The sequence below is a fragment of the Electrophorus electricus genome, chromosome 2, assembly GCF_013358815.1.
Source record: "Electrophorus electricus isolate fEleEle1 chromosome 2, fEleEle1.pri, whole genome shotgun sequence".
NCBI classification, from domain to species: Eukaryota; Metazoa; Chordata; class Actinopteri; order Gymnotiformes; family Gymnotidae; genus Electrophorus; species Electrophorus electricus.
In genome coordinates, this window is record NC_049536.1 from 16,234,180 (window position 1) to 16,261,256 (window position 27,077).

General features: G+C 39.5%; 1 protein-coding gene and 1 long non-coding RNA gene across 4 annotated transcripts in view; both read right to left on the reverse strand.

Annotated features, from left to right (window-relative positions):
* Nucleotides 1–2,018: 2,018 nt before the first annotated feature.
* On the reverse strand, nucleotides 2,019–21,183 carry LOC113578106. 2 transcript variants are annotated; one of them, XR_003410705.2, is made up of 4 exons: nucleotides 20,928–21,183; nucleotides 14,251–14,343; nucleotides 6,336–6,471; nucleotides 2,019–6,156 (listed from the first exon to the last, which is right to left on the reverse strand). It is a non-coding gene; the product is annotated as an uncharacterized LOC113578106 (long non-coding RNA). The 2 variants fall into 2 exon arrangements; XR_003410706.2 differs by lacking the exon at nucleotides 6,336–6,471.
* A 4,506-nt stretch (nucleotides 21,184–25,689) lies between these two features.
* plxnb2a (plexin b2a) overlaps nucleotides 25,690–27,077 on the reverse strand; it is a 77,646-nt gene continuing 76,258 nt past the window's right edge. For both annotated transcript variants that reach the window (XM_035521121.1, XM_035521120.1), the window contains 5 exons: nucleotides 26,981–27,077; nucleotides 26,684–26,748; nucleotides 26,504–26,579; nucleotides 26,331–26,405; nucleotides 25,690–26,244 (listed from right to left, as the gene is read on the reverse strand). The exon at nucleotides 26,981–27,077 is cut by the window's right edge and continues 51 nt beyond it. In XM_035521121.1, the coding sequence (XP_035377014.1) occupies nucleotides 26,140–26,244; nucleotides 26,331–26,405; nucleotides 26,504–26,579; nucleotides 26,684–26,748; nucleotides 26,981–27,077 (418 nt within the window). In that variant the 3' untranslated portion in view covers nucleotides 25,690–26,139. The remainder of the gene's footprint in view (nucleotides 26,245–26,330; nucleotides 26,406–26,503; nucleotides 26,580–26,683; nucleotides 26,749–26,980) is intronic.

The window sequence follows — 27,077 nt, forward strand, 5'->3', positions numbered from 1 at the left end:
TTTTAAAGTTAATTCAAAATGTATCTAAGAACCAGTGCTGAACTAAAAGAACAGTACTAATGTGGTCAAACTTTCTACCTCTTTTAAGTTCTCTGGCTACTGTAGAAGTTGTTTATTTAATTACTTTTTAGAGCATCCAAAGAGAAACCATTACAATAATGCAATCTTAATTAAATAAAAGCATGGACCAATTTCTCTACCTCTTATGAGGAAAGTATATGTCTCAGTTTAGCAATATTATGTAAATGGAAAAGGGCAGTTTTAGTAACATTACATATTTGAGTCTCAAATGAGACATTAGAGTCAATAATAATGCCTATGTTTTTACAACAGTTCTGGGTGTTAATGAAAAGCCATCAACATTTAGTAGCATATGAGATAATTTGCCTTTGCAGCCTTTGGTCCAAGCAGTAGCAAATAAGTCTTATTGGAATTTAGAAAAAGGAAATTAGTTGCCATCCTATTTTTTTGTTCCTTTATGCAGTCCTCAACTTTATGTGTATGGGCAGCAGGATTATCAGATATATAGAGAGCTGAGTATTATTGGGGTATTGGTGGATGGTAATGTCATGCTTACAAATTATTGTCCTAACGGTAGCATATATAATGGAAATAATAAGGGGGCTGAGTACTGACCCTTGTGGAACACGATATTTTACTTTTGTAAGCTCAGAGCATTCCTTATGTACAAACATAAGGATCTGTCAAATAAGACTTAACCAGGAAAGTTTTTGCCCCCTAATGCCCATGAATGTTTCCAGCCTATCCAGTAAGATATTGTTGTCTATGGTGTCAAATGCAGCACATTTGACATGATACTGTAAGCGCAGTTTCAGTGCTGTGATTTGGCCTCATTTCAGAATGAAATAATTCATGGATCCAAAAGTCATGCTAAAATGTTTGAGACCGACACAAATTTTGGTTTTCACAAAGTTTGTTGCTTCAGTGTTTTTGGATCTTTTTGTCAGATGTTTCTATTGTATACTGAAGTACAATTCTAAGCATTTCATAGCTTTTTAGAGTTTTTTTTTTATAAAGTTTATGCAAAAACTCAATATTTACAATGTTGACCCTTCTTTTTCAAGATTTCTGTAAATCCCACTGGCATGCTGGATATCAGCTCCTTGGCCAAATCTTGATTGAAGGCAACCCTTTCTGCAAGCCTTTTTGCCAAAAAAGTGCCAGTTCATAATTGGAAAGCTCATGGAGACTAAGACCAGATTTTTTTTATTAGTGGTTAAATAACTGCATGTTTTAATGATTTGGGAATATAACCCAGGCCAAGAGAAGAGTTAATTACAGTGAGCAAAAGTTCATACTAATGGGCAGTAGTTATTTGAGTAAACAAGTTGGGACTGGATCAAGTATACACGAGAAGAACGTAAAATAATTTATCACAGAAATGAGCTTCTCAAGGCAAATTGGGGGAAAAATATTCTAATTATTTGTCTGAGCTAACCAGGCAGCTGCCAAAATGCATTTGCAGATCAAGAGGAAGCATAATTAACACATAAATACCCTCATAGGCATCATTAGGCCTGTTTTAGGGGGGCATTAGCCTCCCTTAAGTGTTCTTTAGCCTCCCCAAATAAGCATGCATTGTTAGTTTAAATCGTCAACAGGTCTCATTCAGTCTTTCCTATTCAATCGTGCCATTGCATCTTCAAATTACTGAGTAATAAGGGTGCTAGGACCTGGGAAATGTGCTGCTGCCGTACAACAGCCCTGAAACCTAACACAATTTGAATATGAAATATTTAACTGTTTGGGCAATCTGTGACACCACTGGCTGTCGCTCTGCACTGTTTTCCTAAAATTTCAATTAGTGTGTGTCAACCTATGTGTGAGACAGAATGTCTTTGGGTCAGAAAATGTTCCTGAAGACTGTGTAACTAAAAGTAAAGAAAATACATTTACAGCATTTAACTGATGCTTTTATCCAAAGCAACAATTATGACTGAGTACAAATTGAGGGATAAGGGCCTTGCTCAAGGGCCCAACAACAGTAACCTGGCAGTAGTGGGGCTTGAACCAGCAACCTTCTGATTATAAGTCAAGTACTTTAACCACAGGACTGTCTGTTTCAATTTAATAATGGAATTGACAGAAGAACCCTGATGATTGATCAACAAATGTTAATGTAACGCAAACTGAAAAATAACTTTTGCATTAAACAATGAAGCATTTAGAGCAGGTGTTAATGGACGGTTCTTTTTCATTATGGCAATTCTCCTGGGGGGCTTAGCCCCCCTTTGTATATTTCTAGTGACACCCCTGACTACACTGAAATTAAAGCTGACAGTCTACATTTTAATTTTAAACTCAATATTCTAGAGTATAGACCCAAATAAAGTGGTCCTGTCCAATTACCTATGAACTTATCTATATTGACTTTAACCAGATGTCTCACTGTCTCATCTTTGTTGGCTCTACAGAAGCACCTGGTAGAAGCACACAGGAAATTCCACTGGATGAGCCACGAGGGAGAAACGTAGGCTGATGATCTTAAGGAGGCTGTGCCGTCCCACAGTGTGAACTGTGACCCGGGAAGCCCACCTCAAAAGTCCAGGAAGTTCCCCAGTCAAAGCAATCACAAAAGGTGTTGACAAGTAAAATGGGTACAACATGGGATTAAAATGAGATTTTCAACTCAGCAGCTTGACTGCAGATCTCCTAGCTGGTCTCTATCATTTAACAGCGATCCACACAGGCAGCTGTGAACCAGTGTGAGGCAGTGTCCAAAGATCTGATCAGCTTTGTTGAGAGCAAGAGCTCCGAGGTGACACAGCTGATCCGAGTGCAGGAGTATGGCACTGTGAGTTGAGAGGAAAGAGTCCTGAAGCAGCTCGAGCAGCAGATCTGAGGGTGCAAAGATGGAGTAGTGCTTACACACAGAGGACATTATCCATTTCCTGCAGGCAGCAGCACCATTGCACACAAACATGGCATCAGATTTCTTTGAAGCAAACAATGGCTTTTCAGTAACTGCATACAACAAATATAATGGTGCTTCTGGCCATTGTCTAAGGTCTATCTTAGACAATGATAAGTGAAATAATAAGTACTAGAGTTTATTAGACAACATCAGTGTAATAAACAATACAGTACAATAAGTACTAGTTTCAGTTAGTCAATATAGGAGCAGTGGTCATTTAAATAGAATACAGTTTTATTCCCCACATTAAAATCAATCAGCTAACTTTAGGGATAAAATAAAACCATTCACATTAAGAGAAAAAGAAAGAGCCAACATCATAAAGGTGCTGAGTTTTATGCTGTCTTCAAGTCCTCCTCGGGAAATTCCTACTTAATAGTCTGGAGGTTATGACATGTATGGTTTTTGGTTGTCAGGGGAAAATGGCGCCAACAGAAAACTACTTTTGTTTTTTTGTATAATTAAAAACAGGATGTTTATTTGGCCTTACTGAAAGAAAATGAAGCAAATAGGACATGCATTAGGTGAGTAATGTTTTTATCCTGTAAAGTCACTGAATCGCATAAAATAACATTACGTATTTCCTAATTGCTGAATCAATTTAAAAACATCATTAACCTGCAAGTGTCTGTGCTTCTGCTTAATAACAGCAAACTGTCTACAATTATTGAAATTACAATGGACGCAACTGTCTGTGTGCGTGTGTGTAAATATGTGCTTCTCAGATGTCATTCTACAATATTACACAAACAGCATTCTGTAAGTTCTGTAGACTGGTTCAGAAGGGATACTACTGCTGAGTATGGACACCCTCACCTTTCAAAGCCATATGCGGCACTCTAGTGAACAGTCTGTTGATGAAATTAAAAATCTTGGGCTAACAGATGACCATCATCCCGGAGCACAAGCTCCCATGGTTAAGAAGGCCATCATATTCCTGTGGTATATGGAAGATCAAAATTATTTTCAAGAAATTTCAAATAAATTTATTGTGTCCCAAGAACGGCTCATAATATTGTGCTGGGGGTTTTGGATCAGACCTGTTTGCTGGCAAAAGTTTACATTAAATGGCCCACTCAATGTGATAAGAGAATTAGTTTAGCCATGTTTCAACCTTTCTATAGTATTAGTGACATCATTGCTGCCATTGATAGGTGCCATATCAAAATCCAGAGGTTTTTAGATAGAGGAGTGGATTACCTCCTCTACAGGAAATGCTTCTATTCAGTTCTTTTACAGGGCACTGTAAATGACCAGGGTTGCATCTTATACATTTTTAGTGTGCCAGGCAAAGTGCACAATGCACAAATGTTAAGGGCCTCAACCTTTTTTGAGAACTGGCAGTAATTGATGGGGATACATTACCTTTTGGCAGATACTGCATACATCTCTAATGACTACTCTTTTATCATTACCCCAAAGTGTGATAATGGTGCACCAAGTGAAGACAACCTGCAGATAAATGCCAACATAAGCTATGGGAGATTTGTGGTGGAACAGGCGCTTGGGAGAAAGAAATGCATGTGGAGAAGACTCCACGATCTCACGTCTGGATGTTTCGGTCAAAATTACTGTGGAAGCATGTACACTACACAACATGAGCATTGGTGTAGGCCTGACAAATATATGTCAAGAATATCCTAGACTCAAGGATGACTTTTGATTATATGGGAGACCTAGATTTACACACCATAATACTGTATAGGCTACATGCTGAGAGAAGACATTTTTGTATGATTTATTTAATAGTCTATACAGCTGATGTGTGTATCTGCCTGACTTACCTCAAAAGGTATATAGTTAGGTCAAAAACTTTGTACTAGGGAACCATATACTAGATAATGCTGTAATGTAATAATGAACAGAAAGAGAGACTGTTTATAGAAGCTTTTCTTACATTAAACCAACATGTCCCTAGATTACAAAAAAGTTGATAAACAAGGATCAGACCACAATGTTCTAGAGTAAGTGCCGTGTATGTGTCTATATAAACAGAAGGACAAGTAAACAGTTATAACTAAAGTTTATGAATGACCAATGTTCTTAAAATAGACACAGGTCTCTTACTTGACATAGAAAAAAAACCAAAACATTTTAAATAAGTGGATTGGACCAGTATTTTTAAAGATACATAAGTAATACAAATGTAAAAACAAAAAACAGATTTACATAAATGAATAAACTTTGGATGGGGAAAAAAGGGACCCTACAGAACAATAACAATAAAAACAACCTTAAAGGTTACCAAATAATTTGAACATTACCACTGCTTATTTATACTGGTACATATTACCAGTGTGTGCCAAACATAGCTCCAAATGCAAACAGAACCACCCACAAAATATCAAGCATTTTTAAAAGTACATTAGTAACAGTGTTTGGCACACAGCTCAAAAACACTTTTATAAACACATGCAGGAGTAGGCCTTACTGTTTATCCAGAAAACCACATATTAGGCTCTCAAAAGACATCTGTGATGCAATCATTTGTTGCATGATTGCATATCACCTTGGGGTAACTTCCTTAGATTCCCTTAGGAACTCAAGAACTTGATCATGTGACAACCTGCGGGACTGATGACGGATGCACCTGAGGATCCAGAGGAAGCTGAAGGTTCTGGAGGTGACCTGCTGGCAGTGATTGAGGAATAATGTGGGGACAGCTCATTCAGCCAAGGAGAACTGGGCCTTGAGGTATCCCTTACAAGTGCCTCCATTTTTTTTATTTCCACACACCTTGTAGGACCTGACTGGAAAGCTAACATGTTTTCCTCCAATCAGGAGCAGAATTCAAACTTTATGACACCTCTGCCTTTTTTTTCTAAAGCATCCTCCAGGGTTGCCCACTTTCTTGCAACTTTTGCCTGCACCAACTGCAAATGGAACCATTCAATTAGCTTCTGTGCCATTTCCATCTTAAAAGAACCTTTCAGCCACGTGCCATTCACACTCTAGCTCCCAAAACGACCAAAGATTTTGGCAGGTCTGCATCACTCAGATCTGATGCTCATGCATCAAGTCAATTAGGAAGAAAGACTGTCCTCTGGTAAAGACCTGATGTTACTCCTCACCCTCCTCCTCCACAAGAGCTGAGTCTGCAGGATATGGAGGCATTTCTGTATCAAATGTAGGCCAACCAGAAGAAGGAAGGAGGTTGGTAGTAGAGACAGGGGATAGCAGAGCTGTGGTGGTTGAAGGAGGAATACTGCTGGATACTGCATCTGAAATATAAAAGAACATATTAAGCCCTTATGTGAAACATTTAATCCGGATAACAATTTACTTATGTTACATCTTCCCAGTATAAAATTTGCTGGTGCAAATATCCCACACTTAATTGTCTTGATACTAGAATGTAGCTTGTTTGGCCTACAAGACATGATAATATAATCATCTACACCTGTACATGGGATTGTGTTGAGGTTGAGCTGGATTGTCAAGGCTTCAAGCTACAGGGGAGCAGAATCATGAGGTTGATAACACTTCCATCACTGGAATGGTAAGAGTTGGACTCCAGTACAACTTGTTTGTTGCATCTACATACATTGTACAATACAGCAGAAAAAAAAGTCAGTTACAATATGCTTTGTTAACTTTTGTGTAAGGACTACCAATTAATTATTTATGCGAGATGCAGCTTTTTAATAGACTAAACCTATTGAAACAGATGGATGAATGTACACAAAAATATTGTGCATGATGGAACACTTTCTGGTTTCTTCTGATTAGCTTTGTTGCTACTCTTCATCAACATAAGTGCAAATTGTGAACAAAATGTATATAAGCTTGAACTGTACAGTTATAATAAGATTTTTAGGAGCAGCATCCATACTGTCATCCGCCCTGAATGTGTGTTAGACACGCCCCCAACTTTGAAAGTTTCCCTACTAGTAAATACGATGGTGTGGTGGCATTCATGTTTGCTCATCTTGTAAATATGAGATTTCTGTCTTGAAAGCATTACATAGGAGAAGCAAACTTTCCAAAGTTCTTTTAGCACTATAATCCATAGAAAAGGTATACACCCAGTCTCACCCACTTCAAAAATGGGATATCATCACTACAACACTCGGAGATGAGCTTTACCCACACAAACACACACACACACACACACACACACACACACACAAAATGATCAAAGGAAAGGCACTTGACCCTATAGTGGCCCAGTACTACGTCAGCATCCCCAAGTTCCCACCTAGGAGTCAAACGAACATTCCAGCTCTACCTTGTTCTTATTCTTAGTGTAAAGCCCTAACCACAGCTAATTGCCCCATGATGTGCAGCACATTGTGCTGAGAGTCAGAAACTATAGACAGAGAACAATGCATGTTGTTAACATTGTCAAGCCCTTCACAGGCAGTAGTGCCTGGTCCTGAGGATTGAAGCAATACATTTGTTGACAGATGTACTAGTGACATGAAGCACCATTCTTTTTCAGTTGGAAACTTGGAGTCTATTTGTGAAAGATATTTTTTGTCATGACAAGCACCCAGAAGGCCTAGATAGTAAAAAAAAAAAAAAAAATACAATGTTACGATGTTGCAAATATAAACTATAATCAAACTACAAAAGATAAAGTGGACAAGATTTGAATGAAACAAAATGGTAAGTAGCCAAACACAAATAAAAATGTAATTTCAGAGAATAAGGGTAGTCTCAAAGACTGCTTCAGGCAACACAACTGCAATAGCCTGGATCCCCTACTGTCTGAGTCAAGCCACTAGGCCTACATGGGTTTGCTCAGTATTTTGAGCTGTCAAGATTTTTATCAGTCTTGTTTCAGGCTGACAGACTGTATCCAAGCCCAAACACTGCTTACTGGATTTTGGAGTGCGCATCCACTTACATGCTCCAAAGTAGATAAAAAAGTGCAGGCCATTTTCTGAGGTGTGCATATTGCAGAAGTCCAGCAAGAGTATGAAACTTCTTAATGCCCCATCTGACAAATGACAATTATATGGAGTATGGAACTGGGTGTATGAGATGTCAGAGTGCAGTTAAACAATCTTATTGAGGGTATACATCCACAGTGAACAGTATCCATTAGACTTTATGTTTACCCCATTGATCTTTTCTCTCAGGATGTCTGCTTTCATTGTAATTCCATAATCAGCAATATCATCAACCACCATCTAGAAGAATTAAGCACCTGACACCTCCCTGCTTTTGACAATTCAACTTCAGCCATTAAAGCACCTCAACTATCTGGGATCCAAGCACTGTAAAGAGACTGGTGTCATCGGTGGATAGCTCCACACTGTGCGTTTGACAAGCTGCTTTTTCCATTGGTCAATCATATCTGCAAATAAACTACATTTTCCATCAGTTTATGAGTTTTTGAGGCTTACAGCAAAGACCAATGCAGTGAGAAACTGCAGTCTAACAAAATTAAATGCTGAGAAGTGGAATAAACCAGAAATATATGCAAGAGTCAATAAATTACACATATTCTTATAGATTTAATTCTGACATAGATAATGCAAATAGATAATGCAAAAGAACATGAGCTTAGTTAACCCTATTAAACAGTTGTGTTGTAGAATACAGCAGAACATTCCAAAACAATAGTTTTTTTAGCTATACTCAGTAAGAAAATTAAAAATGGGCACCACATTCAGTTCCAATCACCAATTCAATCCAAAGTCGAATCAAAGCCCAATTCATGGAATTCTGTGCTTTTCTGTGCTGTTAACATCCTATTTTTCCAGACTCATTCCACTCTAAACAATATCTATATATGAATGCTGTTAAAAAGCATGCTCATGAAATGAAATAAAATACCATTGCAGAGACCTTGTTTATATTTTTCTGAACATCATTTTGTGCTGCTACATTTGAACAGCAAAAAACCTACATTTTTAAAATTTAATTAAGCATCCTACAGTATCTTGAAAGAAAATGTTTGTTTTTAAATGTTTCTTCATAGACTTCTTCATTTCAAACTTCATTCCCCAGGAATGCTTTGACTGGCCTGCAGTCATGTTCACTTTCTGCTTGTTACTGTGAATTTGTGCCTTCAGTCTCGTCTTGAGCAAGTTAAAAACTTGTCCGGTGGGGTTTAGATCAGGTGACTGATTGTGCCAGCCAAGAACATTTTTCGTCTTGAACCTGAAAAACTCCAAAGTTGCTTTTGTAATATACTTGATGTGCTTCTACTGCTGCACTGTTTACATTTTTGAGAAATTTTAGTTCTGAGCAGTTAGTTCTGACATAACAAATGGTTGATTTTAACACATCTAAAAGTTTTGGCATTTACATGAATTAGGTCCTCATGGTGAGAGCAAATAGCCACAGACTTGGTACAAGTGCCACATATAGATTTAACTATAGATCTCTTGGTAGCTCTTCTATGCACAAGTTAACGTGGCAATAAGACACAGTTGAATAAAGAAACCAACCAAGCTGCCAATTGCCTGATTAAATCTGGTCCCCTGACATGGATGGAACATTGTATTTAAAAGACTGAGATCCCTTTGAAGGTAAGTAACCTCAAATTAAATCTGACATTCTGCACTTTAACATCAAAAAACACATTTCAAATTTAGTGCACTGGAGTACAGAAGCAAAATAAGACAAACTGTTCTCTATATTATATTATACATTTGGTCAGTTTAGTTATATTGATGCCAATACCATGTGCTTGTTTTTCGATTACAGAAATGCATTTCTAATTTACAGTTCCAAATGACACAGTGATTAAATTAAATAGCATAGCCTGCAGCACAACAGCATATTTAATGGGCCAGCTTTTGTTTCTCCATCAGTTGACGTCTAGAGAGGCCTAGTCTCAACAGGAGTGGGTAGCCTGGAAACCAAATTTAACTTTTGCATGTCTATTTGGAGGACATTGCTGTCCCTGTGGTGTTACTTTGTGCATGTAGGTTAGCAGATAAAATGGGCCAATCACTGACCAGAGGTGGCACCTGGTTCAGCCCATGGCCTCATTTAGTCCACTCAATTTGAATATGCAAAACAGCTGTTGGTTCAGTTGCCAGTATTGCAGTGTAAGGCTGCAAATTAATAGAGCCTTTAGTTACACCTGAAAAGATCTCAATCTCATGCAGGTGGCTTTTGCAATAGGCTAGCATTTTCAACTTGCTCTGGTTATTATTTATGAGAGAAAAAGCCTACGTGTGGGCTTGCATGCAGTAACGTATGAAACTAGAACGGGTCTATCATGGAGAAAAGTCAATTGAAGTGCAGACCTACAGTACTCACCAAACAAGGTGCAGTGTTGCCATCTTGTGGTTATATGGTGCAGTGTTTTGTGATGTTTGGCATTACTGCTAAATGGAAGACAGCACATTTTCATATTTCATCCTCTCAGTTTCCTTCACCAGAAAAATGTTCTCACCTACAATAAATAAAAACTAAGTGCTAGATGCACTTTAATTAATTATAATATTTAATTCTAAAAACTTTCTAAATGATCTACAATGTTCATAGCTTAAGGCAAACATTATTGTAAGCATTAGGCTGTGGACAATATTAACTAATGTCTAGATAGGGTCTTATGTCAGATTAATCTAAATGATGTAGTGTCATGTTGGAGATAAACATTGACTGTGAAAGTAAAATGTGATGACAATTATTCAGGCTCAAACATTTATTTCTCTTGTTACCAATGGCCAACATTTTGGATAAACTTTGGCAAAAAAAAACAATTATTTTTTTCAATGCTAAATGTCAAAAACTTTGCATGATGACCCCAAACAAAAGATTATACTCTTGCTTTGGTTGGGTGTCATGCAAAGTTTGACATTTCTAAAACCTTTTTTTAATAAATAAAAGGAATTATTTTTATTTCATTCCATTTTTTTCTTAACGGATACTCTCATGTCTTATTTGGTCAATTAAAGGTGTAGATATTGAAAAGGGTTTAAGTTTGATCCTTTCCACTATTTTACATACACAGACAACTTTCATATGCCACAGTACCCTAAACTAAAACATTTCCTGTAGTTAATGGGAACTATACTGATGAGCAACATGTGTTATTCTCATGAAAATTCCACCATAAAAGGCAAAGGGGGGCTTAAGTATTCACTACTCATTTCTGCTTGACTGTATTGTTGTGGCAACATTCAGAAAGAACAGTTGCGCCATCGCTGAGGTTTCGTCAAAGATCTCTGACAGTGTCGGGGGTGTAGATGAGGTCATATAAGTGCTGACCCTGATATTATCTGCAGATAATCAGGACCAACAAAAAGACATTTTGTCTGAGCACAGCAGAAGTGAAACAAGCGAAACCTGGGTCTACACTGTGCCCTGCCCCCCAAATCATCAGACTTTTATTTGACCATTTTAGTCCAGAAGGAAGATGACCCTTATACAGACTAGCCTGCTTAGTTGGCATGCCCCAGCTAACAAGTTTGCGGTTGGAACATATTCCTCCAATGTTCCTTTAAAAGGGACATCATATGAAAGAATCAGCTTTTCAATATTTGTACATGTACATTTGGAGATCTGCAGTGCCCATCAACCCATAAACTGTGAAATAAAACAGTTTTTTGTGGACTTTCTACATTGGAAAACATGATAAAACAATCTATTCAAATTTGGCTCTCATATATACACACACACATCACTAAGGAGGTTTTCAAATAATACCAAGCCCATTTGAGTATCTCCACCCACTACCTGAGAACTATGTGATGGTCGTGCATTTTTTCACATCATGTCATAACCATTAGCATTATGTTAAAGCTAAGCCCTGAGCATGGGAACTGCTTCGATTATAGCTGACCAAACCAGTACAAAGCACCATCTTTCAACTCTCAGCCTCAGAGGACAGAAGAGGTGAGGGGATAAAGTTTATTTTTGATGGCAAAATCCAAGCTACAGTTGTCAAAAACCTCTAACTTGTGTGCTAACCAATCTGTGTGTGACTGTCTGGAAGATCAAATGTTCCAGGAATGTTCAGTCATAGGATATTTTTAAACTTCGCCATCATACTGGTGATTGATATCGCATGTCTGACAAATGTTGGACTTTTTTTTTTTTTATAATCTGTCATGATGAGCACTGTGGTACTTCACACAGATCACTCTACGCTACAGTGCAACAAACTAAGTGACAATCCAGACAACAACAAAACTTGCTGGCACATATCCACCTGCTGGCATCTTGCCATGTATAATATTGTTAAAGCTAGGGACTAATTGTTTTTATATTCACAGAGACTTTAAAAAATGGAAAATAGAGAAGGAAATCAAAAGTGGAGCTTTCTGTACCAACTGTACACTGAAAGAAGGTAACACTTCAAGACCATGAAGACCTGAATCTATTGCAAAGGAGAGTTGAATGTAGTACAGATGTCTGGATCCACTTAGCCAGCAGAAGCCAGGCAGAAGGAACGAACGGTACCAGGTGCCAAATTTGTTCCAGAAGGTCTGGTGCGAATGCCAGCAGCACCAGTAAGCAATGCCAGCGCTACATGTTGGGGTCAATTTGACTTCTGTAGATATTGCAGAACTCTTCACCACTGTACAATGCCCATCAAATCTCCTGATGGGGCAAAGATAATATGTGGAGTACTGAAAATGACTTTTCTTTGAAGAAAAGAAGACAGGGCAGAAAAAACATACAAAATTAGGGTGGCAATTTTAGGTATTCTTCACAAATGTCTTTCAAAGAACACTGGGTACTGTGTTAAATTGTGAAAAAGGGGTATGTCTCCTTTCCTTCTGTGGTAAGACCAATTTTCAGAGACCCCATTTATATCTGTTTATTGTATGCAACCTATATAATGTAGATATTTTAACTACATGGATTTACTGGGTCAGGTGATACCTCGGTAATATTTACATATTTCGCAAAAACAGACTAGTAAAAATGTAACCTATAATCAAGTTATGCACACACTAATAATTAAGGAGTTAATACTATCCTCAAGTTAATACTATCCAAACCACAAGTATGGCTCCGCTTGAAATACCTTGCTTCAGGTCTCATGGACGACAAGCATCGAGACCATTTTCTGTCCTGGCTCCAAGATGGTGGAATAAACTTCTGCTTGCTGTCCGAACAGCAGAGTCCCTTGCAGCCTTCAAACGCAGACTGAAGGCCCATCCATTTACAGAATATTTAAAGAACAACTGACACTGCTCCCTTATTGACTGACTAATTTAGTACTTATTGTAGGGCATTACTTATGCTTTTTAACAAACTAGCACTTGCTTATAGCATTTATAATTGTTTATAGACCTTATGTATTTTGCACTTCTAGGTATAAGCATTCATCCCTGTATTCTAGTTCATTGGTATGTTTGATTCTAACCTACTGTACTGTACTTGGATATATTCCAATATAAATGAGTAAATGACAAAGCACTTTTTTAAGTCACTCTGGATAAGAGCGTCTGCTAATGCTGTACATGTACTAAAATGTCCATATTGTCCAATATGACCTCAAGATGGCATTTAAATTCAACATAGCAAGAGGATTAAGTATAGTCAATTAGCTGTGTTCTATGGGAGTAGTAATATGAGAGATTACTATTGTGGTTGCAGCACTCCAGCTAATTGTTTAGACATTGCTCCCTCAGTCTTGGATGATGGAGGCCAGCTGGATACTAGGGAGGTCTGCTGACACTCAGCAACCCTGCACTCACAGGACCCAGTGGCATGCTGCAAATGAGAAAATAAAGCCTACAACATTGATATTCAAACAGTAAGAGAGTAAGTAAATAGATGTTATTTATAAAGTACATTTAAAACTGTGTGTTGACCAAGTGCTGTACAAAGTGGCATATGCAAAACACACTATTACCACACATTGAAAAACTTGAATCATGCTGGTATTTATCTGAAGCCTACTTATAGATTGACTTTTCTCCCAGTAGGCTACCAGCCATAGAGAGTTTTTCCATGTTAAAAATCCAAGAACAAAAGATGTGCAGAAATCACTGATGAGGATTTTAGGGTGCACTTATGCTGCAATGGAGTCCTTCCTGTTTGTCAAAATTAAGATCCTTGCCATGGCTGCAACAAACCCAACATCAGGCATTCCTTGCGCTGCAGTGGGTACAGCTATTACTCTTTGAGGCTTTCCCAAATTAGCAAACTGAGGATAGCCAAGACACAGGACAACTATGAGGGAAGTCATGAAGCTTTTCAAGCATGCAGCCTCTGCTGGAGGCTAGCCACAGGAAAGCTGGGCTTCCACTGTTCTCTGGAGAAGCCAAGCTCACAGCCTAGCAGATGTCAGTGGTGTCACAAAGTGAGGGTGTACATAAGTATCCAGCAGTGCATGTCACTTTCAATTTCGAGGGCAAAAAAAGCATGGTATTATGGCAGCTGTTAGTTCTCACCTCCAGGGACATCACATTCCAGAACATAAGACGTCTTGGTTGAGAAAGGGGTTGAACATTAGACTTCCCTTGGCTCAGTTGTGAAGTGACACCCTGAAACGCACCAAATGAGAGTAATCGATGGTCAGACGCTGAAGTTGAGGTGATCCTGTCAAACCCACATTTTGCCATTATTAATGACAAGGTGTACAGAGTGACATGTAGGCAGACGAAAAGCTTTTCCACAATGCACATAATCCTACGGCAGGGAATTTAGAGCAGGATAAAACACTAAAATGCCTAATGTCCTCCTTTTACTGGCCGGGTAATTTGAGTTGATGCAGGTTGAGTGCGTCATGCTGGTTAAGCCCCTGGTTATCCCAAGAGTGCTGCTGCACCCCCTCCGTTTAAATGAGGTCCTTTCCAAATAAATTGATTTGGACCTCACAGGGCCATTAGTATGGAGCAGGTGGGGTACCGATTTTAATTATTCCTGCTGGATAATGCAACATGATACCCAGAAGCAGCATCTCAGCATGCAGTGTTGAGTAGTCACTCTTCTGTATTGGTTCCCAAGTTGGAATCCTGAAAGAGATTCAGAATGATTGTTGCACAGCATTTGTCATGCACATTGCAAAATTATTATTGGGGATTAAACTGATTCACAACAGTGTCCACCACCCCAAACATATGGCTGGGTCGAGCAGTTTAAACAGACCCTCAGAAATATGAGTTGTACAAGAAGACACTAGGGGTTGGGATAAGTGGCTAAATGCCTTTCTGTTTGCTATGTGAAGTCCCACAAACCTCCACAGGGTGTTCTCCATTTGAATTATTATATGGATGGAAGCCCTTGTGTGTCCTAGATGTCTCATGTGAAAACTGGGAGGAAGGATTTTCAAATAACAAGGTTGAAATTTATGTGTCAAGTCAAATTAGATCAAATTTGCTTCAGGCCCAATAACGGCAATCCCACACATACCCAGCACCCAGCTGCATGAGTTTGCACAAGATAGAATCCACGTATTACTCCACACATCAAGCTATAAACTACTCACCAAGTGGCGATGATAGAGGAGGTTGAATATGAAGTGAGATGAACATATAGGAACAAAAACACTGCAAATGTAATCTCAACATGCAGAAACCATAGAGAGGTGCGTTAAGGCAATGGCGGTTCCTGAGACAGATGAATTGGGTCTGGAAGTTCCCCAAACCCTCAGTCCCACTCCTGTTTCCTGTGGCGACCATTTCTCCCCGTCAAAAGAATATTTTGCCCAGATGCAGACCGAATTTGTAGATGCATTTCTGCACATTCCTGGCTGCACTTACATAGAACACTACATAAAGACCTTGTGGTTGCCTGCAACAGCCCATATCATTTACCTGATCACGAAAAGCGGTTTGCTCAACATGGGGTTAAATTAGGAGTCACACAATGACTGGAGCAGTACCACAGTGTTGTCCTCAAGCCTGATGGGACCATTTTGCTTCTGTGTTGTCTAAAGAAAAACCTACAGGGTGTCTAAATTCAGTGCCTATCCAATGTAATATATTTGACAAGCTACTCGATTGGTTGGTCAATGACCACTTTTAATTCAACACTGGATTTGGCAAAGAGTAGTAGCAAATCCCTACGACTCCAGCATCCAATGGAGAGAAAAAAAAAAAAAAAAAAAAAAAAAAAAAAAAAAAAAAAAAAAAAGCTTTCTGAAGCCGTTAAGATGAGCCAGCCTTACTGCAAACAAAAGTGCGCCATTGGACAGGTAGTGGTATGGTATCTGAATAATTTGGATCATGGATATCCCCAAATTAACAAGATTTCAGCAATAGTGGCCATTCCAAGATGAAAGACAAAAAGGAAGTGAGACAATTCAACCCCAGCTAACTACTGTTGCCCTTAATGGATGTTCACTTGTGGGATGTCGTGATGTTACTGAGTCTACCTGTTTCAACTGCCATGGCTACTCCTACCAGCCCCTGATGTCCCCTGCTGTAGCCCACCACTCCATTACACCAGCCAACTACTTCTCCTTTGCCCTTAATGGACGTTCTCTTGTGGGTTGGGTCTCAGACACATGCACACCTCGGGACAAGACTAGGACCTCTAGAAAGTGGGACTAAACAGGAATTGCTCATTTTATTTTTTTTATTCATTTTTCTTTTTAAACTGTCATCATTATTGTGGTGTCCGTTGCTGGCCAGAGTCTTTGTTCCTCTCAAGGTTTCTTCCACATGCAATAGGGAATTTTTCCTCACCCTTGGCTTGCTCACTGGGGGCATGGACATTTGTAAAGCTGCTTTGACATTATAAAAAGCACTGTATACATACATTTTTGAATTTTCTGATCATTTCCTGATCTCACTAAAACAGGAGCACCAGAACTAGTCCAATGGACAGAGCAGTGCCAGCAGGCAGGGTTTTAGCTGGACAGCTCTACAGCCCAAGTTAGCTAGTGGGGATACATGGCAGTGGGAGAATGGCCAAGCATCATTGGCGGGGTAGAGAGATCGCCCTGGAAATTTATTTACTTAGTACCCAATAATTAAAATTGGCCACACATATGGGTTGTTAATAGTAGCTTGCTTTTATACTTTTCTCCAAAAATCCACCCAAGTCCTTCCTTTCCTCAACTACAATAGTTCCACAATGATTTACAAGCGTAAAGTGCTGTTAGCAATGACTCAAATCCCATAAATGCACCCTTAAATATCACCAAAACACATTTCAAGTGCATGCTACTGAGGTTTTGATTACTTTGTCACTGCCCTTTTACAAAGCTTTTCATTAATATGCTACCACCAAGAGACCCTTTTGTAACACACATTTGGATAAGTGCATATATGCATAATGACATCCAATTTTAACACAAATCAATTACACATGCAAACTTACTGAAAATGACTAGCAAATATTATCTCTAATACCAATTTTAAACAATGTAGGTAATGAGAGATTTTTTGTCCTTAGGCCTATCTCTGAGTCATACAAAATGGGTCCCTAATGTGTCCACCATTTTCCAGAGATGGGGGACATGAATAGCCTTCAGCATCATACATATGCACCACATCTCTGGAGATACAAAAATTGGAATACTTAAATCATTCTGTCTGCAAGCATCAAATGTTAGGGTCAAACACCACAAATCATGTTACAGGTCCTTTTTAACTTTTTTTTTTCACAAATGTATTTATCATGTTCCATGATTTTTCATTAAAATGCAATGTAACGAGTAGTTAGTGTAAATTCACAGTTTAACATTGGATACATTAAAATTAATAATTATCAACACTCATAGAATGAGTCAGAATATTTGCTATTGCTTTGACATTAGCTTTGGGAAAGTCACAAGTTGCTAATCCTGAAATATCACTAATCTAAAAGAGACTTTATACTATTAAGTCATCATTTGCCATCATGACCCAAGTGATCAGTAATTGCATATAGTAGAGCATGTTTATCAAGTACAAATCTGCCTACTTAAGTGTGAGCATAACTTATTTGCTTTAATAAGAATGGCTTGATTAGATTTTTGTTAAATGGCATGAAGTTAGAGAGATGCATGTGACATTTATTTAGCTGTCAAATAAATAAATAAATAAATAAATAAATAAATAAATAAATAAAATGTGCTAGCTAGCTAGCTAAACTCGTCCACCATGTACATCAACAGCATGATGGATTACCCTCATTATAAATTATGGTTGTAAAATATAAGAAAAAGGCTCTCTAATGTTACAATAGAATAGACATCCTGCAAGCATGTGCCCGTTCTGTAGGGTCCAAGAAACATTCATGAACATGGTCAACTCACGCGTGCTTAAACTTACTTACACGTCTCTAGGCTTGAGTCCTACATGAGACATTATCTATAATTCAGGGCACAGTGGGTGGTCAGAATGTGACCTGCTCATTTCATATGACTGATGAGCTCTCACTAATTTTGTTAACTGATATCAAGAGAGTTCATGTGCTTTCAGACCCTTCCCTGCTGCAGAGTGGGGGGGGGGGGGGAGAAAGCATTAGATAATTTTTGTAACCACACTCACTGAGCTGAGTGCATATTGCCAAAAATAATGAGCTACCTAATAATGAGTCATCAACCAGAACCTGTGTGTTTAACAGAGTATGTGATGTGTGAGCATGTGTTTTGTTCGAGTCACGTTACAAAAGATTACATGCTATGCAGTGATGCTCACAGACCTCAAAATATAAGTGTAAACATTTATGATTTAAGTACTAGCAGGAACTACCTAAATTAAGGCATGTTCTCTGGAAACAACATGGGAAGTCTAGGTAATCAGCACAACATCCGACTATCCGGTTTCTCTGGACTCTCAGTGTTCCTTTCTGCTTTCTAATCTCAGTTGGTGCCAACATCCAACAGACTCATCAGGTTCTCTGAAAGACGCCATAATTAACATAAGAGCCATGGCGATTAACAGATCCAATTTCCACAAAAGCGGCCAATGAAATTTCTATTTATAGTTTGAGGACTATATAAACAGACGTGGCCAGACTATCAAGATCTATCGGCACCAGGTTGGATCCATGTTTTCTTGATAGTGAATTTGCCGTACCGTTGGCTAAACGCCAACAGTGACCAGCTGGATGCCGGCGGATTAATTGGCGGTAGGGTGAGGTAAACACGTCTCCCGTTGTAAATCAACTCGTGGGCGCCTCTGAACCTGACAGTAAAATGCAGAGCAAAACAAAACAAAAAACAAAACAACCCACAGTCTTATGAAAAGTACTATTGATATTAACTTTGCGAGTTCTACATCCTTTAATATAGTGCGCGATGGCCATGGTACAGTCTCCTGTCACCTGTATGCAGGCCATGACGCACACTACGTCCATAAGTGAACCCTTGTGCGATCTCATTTTTCTACCAAATATTGGAACTAATGAAGGTACAATAAAAGGCTAACGGCTTAGCGCTTTTTGCACGAGTCTCACTGGATTAGTCATACTGAAGCAGTGTTCTCTATTGTGTCTCGAATACTTAGAAAGAGCATCTAAGGCCCCAGTGGGGCATCTAAGGCCCCAGACCCTCCCAAAACAGATGTAGATACCCCAACATACACCAAATAAACGTCACATTCATGATATCGCTTCGTTCAGAGGATGCGCTGTATCTGCACAGAACGTCCTCGTAAAACATTCAGACTACAAGTCATCTGACATTCGAGTCGCTAAGCATTTGCAATTCAAAACATTAAGGTGAATGTAAAGAGCTGGTGCTGTAGAGCACTGAGAAATAGCGTGGGTGCTTTCTGGGTCAGTTGTATCACAATTTACGAGTGAGCGGCAGAGAGATTCTCATTCATAAAAACGAGGTGCCAACGCGGCGCAAGACGTGCTGCATGGGAGCTCTCGCGCGCACACAGACGCACACGCACAAAGCCAGAGGATTGCACTCACCGGCTGTACTAGCTGCAGTGGAAGTGCCACAGCCTATCTTATTGGCACAGTTGCTGTCAGGTTTTTAAAAATAAAGAAAAGGGGGAATCAGGGGGCGTATAAGCGATGTAGAGGCACGGATGTGCATGAAGGAGGAGGAACAGAGTGAGGGAAGGAGAGACTAGCTGGGTACTGACGTGCCTCTAAGATGCAGTGGCTCCTGCAGTTCCCTCCAAGAGAGGGAGAGTGTGTGTGAGAAAGCTAGAATGAGAAGATGGGAGAAACAGTGTAGGTGGAATGAGGTAGTCCTCAACCCTGGCAGGGTTGCCCAGGTAACACATTCAGTGTGTGTGGAGATGGATTATAAACAAGGCTTAATATCTTAAACAATACAAATGTCCTGAAATACGTGTCCAATACATTCAAGTGTGTTATCACTAATTCCACTAAAGTGTGGCAACAGATGGAGCTTTTATAGGCTAAAATCTGTGCAGCATGATTACTAGCAACAAGCCTTTGCAGTAAAACACCATAAAAAAAAGCCAGAGACCAACCTTGCAGAAAACGTTATAATGACTGGCAGCAAGGGAACCGATTTCTTCTAGTAAGACAAGAACCTGGCTCAACATTTGTCATGTGATGTCATCACACTTTGTGGCTCTATAAGTTTCATCAATTGTTCGCGTCCCAAATAGGTAGGTTATTTTAATGACTTTAGTCTTGCTTCAAATAAAGCAGAAATGAATATACATTACATACATACCTTTTTAGCAATACCCTCTTACTGAGAGTGTTACTGGAAAGATATACACCATACTAGAAAGCATATTTTTTTAAAGTCTTTTTAAGTGACCCAAGACCTATATCTTAATCAACAGCAATATAGAGATCTTTACAACTCAAGAATTAGTTTACACCTAGCCAAAAAGCTGCATCATTTTATTTTGGTTTTGGATTATGTGGTTCGCTCAGGTATCATTCCTACTACCGTTGGAGAAATTAACCCGTTTCCATTAAAAACTGCCAAAAGTCTGGAAAATTATTTGGGAAGTTCTAGATTTTGAATGTATAGCCTTGTTCATTTTGTTAACTTAATACCTGCTTTTTTTTTTATACTGACCTCATCGATTTTTAAATTAATTTTTTAAATAAAAACAGTGTTCCAAAGCATTGTGGCTCCACTGGCCAGCATACAGATATTAATCAAAGTTCTCGATTCAATCTATGCCTTTTCCTTAAGTCATTTAAATGACAACTTTTACGAGGCAGTCTGCCCAAGGCGATATGTACCTACTTTAGCTAATCGCCCAGTCTAAATCTCCTCATTTGCAGACTCGGGGATTTATCGTGCCCCCTGCGGAGAAAGTTCACAAGGCGTCGATGTTTGAGAACAAGTCGAGCTGAAGTTGCCTTGTACTTGCAATCGTGCGGCATCGCAGATTTGACGAGGTGGCGTTGGGCTTCTTCACAGACGTCACAAAATACAATTCCAGAGTCCCATGGCCGAAGAGCTCTTTTTAACATGTCTTCACCCGCTTTCACTGACAACTAGTAAATGCGTAGCACCTGTAATTACAAGTGGCCACTTATAATTCGAGTGGCGTGGAGGGGAGGGACGTGGAATGCCTCAGAACGAGAACGAATTCGGATTTGATTTCTTTGGCTTTTTGCATGTTTGACGCGGAATGTCTGCAGAATCATACTGGCGGGAAGGCAATGTTGACTGTAAGATTATTCACGTGTTGAGATTAAATTAATGTGAGAATAAAAAATACAGTTACAATTGTGTTCCTCCGAAGTAAACCGGGGCAAGCGACGTTTTCTGCTTGGGGTAAATGTTTTACATCAGTCTCAAATTTGGCAAACCTACACGCTTTGCGGTATATAAGTATGTTAACGTTTGTGTTTATTTGTTAACATAAATGGACACTTTTCAGCATACAACAAAGTTAGGATCTGTTCTGGGGCCTCTGCTTTTTTCTTTATATATGCCATCTCTAGGCGACATTACACGTAAACGCTATGCTAGTTTCCACTGCTACGCTGATGATACTCAGCTATATGTCTCAAACCAGAGGCCATAAATCAGCTTAGTATTATTGAGTAATGTATAAAGGATGTCGAGAAGACTTCACTTAATCTCAATCCTGACCAAACAGAAATGTTTCTATTAGGCCCACAGCCAGCTAGGACCTTGCTCACTTATTAATGAACCGTAGTGGACTCCCAATCACATCATCTTTAGCAGTTCTGAAAGGTCTTGGAGTGATTATGGATCCCAGGCTCTAGTTTGAAGCTCAGGTAAATAATATTTCTAGGACTGCCTTTCTCCACCTCAGAACATTGCTAACTTTAGGAACATACTCACATGATGCAGAAAAGATAGTCCATGCATTTAGCATGTCAAGATTGGATTACTGTAATGCTTTTCTGTCTGGCTGTACTACTAAGTGCCTAAACAAGCTCCAGCTAGTTTAAAATGCAGCAGCGAGAGTTCTTAGTAGAACTAGAAAATTTGATCACATTGACTCCCAGTAAAATTTTGTACTGATTATGAAATACTTCTAATAACCTACAAAGCACTGAATGGTCTTGCCCCACAGTACCTTGGTGAACTCTTAGTGTATTATGACCCAGCATGTCTGCTTAGATTAAAATATGCAGGCTCTTTACTAGTACCAAAAATAAGAAAATCTATCGCAGGGGGCAGAGCCTTTCCCTATAAAGCTCCCACACTATGGAATAACTTTCCCGAACATGTTCAAGACTCAAACAGTTTCAATATATAAGCTTAGGCTGAAAGCCTACCTGTACAGTCAGGTATTTATTAACTACTTCCCATCTTAGGTAAAGGTGTAAATCTGGGGGTCCATGGGCATTGAGAGTTGGGGTAAACTGGGATGTTATGATGCTGTCACTTCACCTCTCTTTTGTCTCTCAGGTTTGTTGACTGAGAGCGGTGGGGTGCTGAGGTTCCAGGGTGCCCTCACGCCTGTGTTTCCTTCTGGAGCTTTCCTTTTAGCTGTGCTGCCATAGCTAGAGTCCATCTTTGCACATTATAGTTTCCCAATTTACACACCCTCGTACCTGGGCATGCCTAATAATCTAGTCTCACTTTCTGTCGCGGTATACCTACCTCAACCCATCTCAGCTGCCATGGCTACACCCACCACCCCCTAATGTCCCCTGCTGTAGCCCACCACACCTCTACCCCAGCCAACGTTGCCCTTAAACGTTCTCTTGCGGGATAGGTCTCGGACACATACGCACCATCGGGACAAGATTAGGACCTTTAGAAAGTTTGACTAGATATTCATTGCTTATTTATTTTTGTCTTAAAAATGTTATTATTGTGGTGACAGTTGTTGGCCAGAGGAGGATGGGGGCTCCCCTTTGAGTCTTGGTTCCTCTCAAGGTTTCTTCCTCATGCTCTAGAGCGTTGTTCCTTGCCACTGTCGCCCTTGGCTTGCTCACTGGGGGCTTGGACTTGGAACATTTGTAAAGCTGCTTTGTGACATCTGTTGCAAAAAGCACTATATAAATAAATTGATTTTGATTTGATTTCTGGTCATTTATAATTGCAAATCCATATGTTGTCCTATACATTTTTTTTAAATTAATTCAGCTCATTTTCGCATAGCTAGGAACAGCTGAGAGGACAGTTTGTGCTAACATTACTACCCCCGGTTGGTGTATTCCAGGAAGAGTAATGTTTTGTTTGAACAGCAGGGTGCAGTATTGCCATATGTGTAGTTTTTGGTCCCCAGCGTTTCACTGCTTTTAGCAGGTTTAGTAAAGCCAACGAAGTTTGTTCCCTCTGGTTTCTTTAAAAGCTCATTAGAAGCTTTGGGATACTTTTTTTTTTTTCTTCTTTCAGGCAGGTTTAAATTAAATAAGTTTAAATTGTGTTTTTAGAACTAGGAAGTGGTGTAACAATAAGAAATAGCTGGGGGTGTCAAATCAATGTCATCATTGAAACTGATGGTAGTTGACAGGTAGTTGCAAAATGTATTTGGAGAGCTTTCTAAGTACCTAATTAGAACTCAACTAATTACAACAACACAGAAAATTACAACATACAATCTGATTGGAAAGTAATCATTTACTTTGAATTCAGTCCATTTAGGTTAAAGGTCACCCAGTATGATATCCAGATATTTTGTGTTCAGGATTAGTTTGGATATCTGCCGTCTTATTTTTTAACCCTTTGCCTATATTTTATTGACATTTCTATGATTTCTCTCACTCTCTCACTCACACAAATATGCATTTAATTAATAAAAATAAAACTCCCCATACCAAAGCTGTTTAAAGTAAACTTATTTAAGTAGGAGAATAAGAAGAATGGGAAGTTTTTATTTTGGTTAAATGTGCATTACTCCACCAGTCCAATTAAAATTGCCTTTTTTCTCTGAACCCAAAGCAATGCACATCTGGTGCTGAGAAATTCATCAATTAAACACAAGCTCAGGGCCAAGGACATCATACTTTTAATACACCTGTTCTCTGTCGTCTTAGACACATTCAACAGCCTTAAGCATAGTGACACTGTTCTATGAGTGTTCCATAATGCGCACATGCGTAAATGGAATTTAACTAGTCACTACTGCAATTCTCAAGACAGCCACAATGACCAAATGTCTGATCATTATTATTACTGCTCTCATTAAGGCACTTCCTGGCAAAGAAAGGCAGAAAATAAGTTTCACAATAATGCTGATGCATGATCAGAAAAAGCAAGAGTCAAGAATGAGAGGGGAACCAATAAAGCCAGGTGACTTTTTTTTTTTTAAATCCTTCTGAATGTGTAGTCCATGGCATATTTGAGTCATGACGACAGATAAAATATAGTACCATCTGGTAAAAAGACAAAATAAAGCATATTGAGTCCAATGTTTTCTGCACATGGACAGCGATTTTCTTGAGTCCGGTACAAATTATACAATGGTAACTGATGTATAGGAAGCCAAGTATGGACAGCTTGAGATAATTCTACACTTTGGTGAGCTCTAAAAACTAACAAGTCCACAATGACAGTTCATTGCACAGATCTCACAAAACAAAGACCAAAAAGCCTTGTTCAGCTGTATTAAAAGTCTGTATGTAAGCAATAACCATCTTACTTCATCCCAAAATTTAGATTTGTAGTGCCTTGTAATCAGAGCCATGTAGTAATGGAGCACTGAAAGGGTTAAATGTGAGGAAAGTAGATGGTGGATGTGATTTTTTTTTTTAAATCAAAATGTATAAAGGCAAGCCATGGGCTGTAATCCATGAGTAAAAAGTGACATTATAAAACATATCAAAATGAACTTGCTGATAGTTGGCACTTCAGAGAGGTAAGTGTACCTCCCATTACCATGTGAAGAAGGGCAAGGAAAATGAAAGAATGTTCTTTGCTGTGGGGGTAGATATGGAATGTTGAAGTGAAAGCTCCAAGCTGTCCATCTGCTGGGAGAATGCCCGCTTTTCCTGTGGAGGACTGGGAAACCCCGGAGATCACCCTCCATATGTCATAAAATATAAAAAGTAGAAGACCCTTTTTTCTTAAGGTACCTTTAACCAAAATGGAATAAGAGGTCCCTCCCATAAAACCCTCCCACTCACACATAAACTCTTTTAACCTAGACATCTACAGATCTGAAAATAATCCGTGTGAGGAACAATTCCCATAAAACTAATCTTTAACGTAGACCAACCAGCTAACACACTGTTCTGATATATCAGCAACATCGAAAACAGACATTAAAAGCAAGGACAATTGGTGTTGAAGGCATAAGCATGCCACAAGCTAAACCATGAGGCAATGACAACATAAATCCCACATAGATCCATGAAGAAATGACCTCATGGCAGAGGAAGGAATCTGGTAGAAATGGCTCCATGGTCATGTGCTTTGAAGCAAACGTAGTTGCCATCAGACATAAATCCATTTCGATGGGTACAAAGGCTCCTTTAGTGTAAAAATTATATATATATATATATATATATATATATATATATATATATATATATATATATATATATATATATATATATATATATATATTATACACACACACACACACACACACACACATAATACTTTTAATTTCATCCACACAGGAAGATTAAAGTGATCTAATTACTGGGGGAGCCAGCAGAATGGACACTGAATTTCATCATGGCTGGCAAAGATGCATGAAGTACCATAGTGATTCAAGCCTCTGAATCCCAATTTCGATTTTCTTTCAGCACCTCGTGGCTCATTCAGTCTGAACAGTTCCCTTAGAACAAAGATGAAAGTAAGCTGTAGGGATATTGGTGAGAACGCATCAGGCTCCATAAGACTTCATTTCCCTTTGTTATAGTTCAAAATGAAGGCTTCTTTGTCCAAATTATTCAGAGACGAGAGAGGGGCTTGGCTCCACCCTGGGGACCTAGAGGGGTTTGAAACCAACTCTGCCCACCCCACTGACTCCGCCCACTCAGGCACAGCTGTTCCAACCAGCCTAGGGGTCTCAGCCCTACAGGTCGGTGACTTTGTTCTCCAGCGCGGCGGCAATCTGTTGCAGCCGCAGGGTAAGCTGCTTGCTTTGTGCCGCCGGGTCTTCCTCCAGCGATGAGATGATCTGCAGGAGAGAAGACCACATGTGAGGAAGCTGTATGGGGGGAGTGGCTGAGGGCATGGAGAGAGAGAGACAGGAGACAGCCTTACCCCATCGTAGTACTTGCTGGCGTACCGATAGAGCTGGTGCAAGGCAACCTGAGTGTTCAGCTGGTCTGTGTGAGACTGAGGGAACAGAAGGTTGTGTTAGCATGCCAGTCACAGGCCAGCACCAAGCTATCTGCCACAAACACACACTTTCGTGCACATGCACGCACACTCACCCGTGAGATTTCAGCCAGATGTGTGTTCATGTCTTGGTCGCTGACGGGCACCATCTGACGGATGCCTTTATAATAACTGCAGGATGGGGAGAGAGCGAGAGAGCGATACACAGATGTTTATGAAATGAACAAGGTAACCAACAAGCAGCTTCTTATTTTTAAATCAGGGAACAAACTTACTCATCAACCATCTTCTTATATGTGGATATCTCCTTTGCATAGAGAAGCTTGTTACTTGGAGATTCCTATAATTAAAAAAAGAGATAAAGGAATTAAGGAGAGACCATATGTAAAGTTGAGGGAGGAGAGATTGGGGAGAAGTGGGTGGGGGGAGAGAGAGAGCGCCAAATGGTAGAGGCATATGTGCAAGAGAGCAGCAGGGTGCTGCTAGGATGCGTGCACCTGAGTCCTGATGATGAACGGATAGTCACCCAGGAGCAGTTCCCCAACATGCCCTTCCCTGGCATTGGGACTTACCCGGCTGAGCTTGTGCTCGGACTTGGTGCAGGCGTCCATGAAGGTCTGAGCGATGACGGATAACGAGGCATCCACCACCTCAGTGACATGCACATCG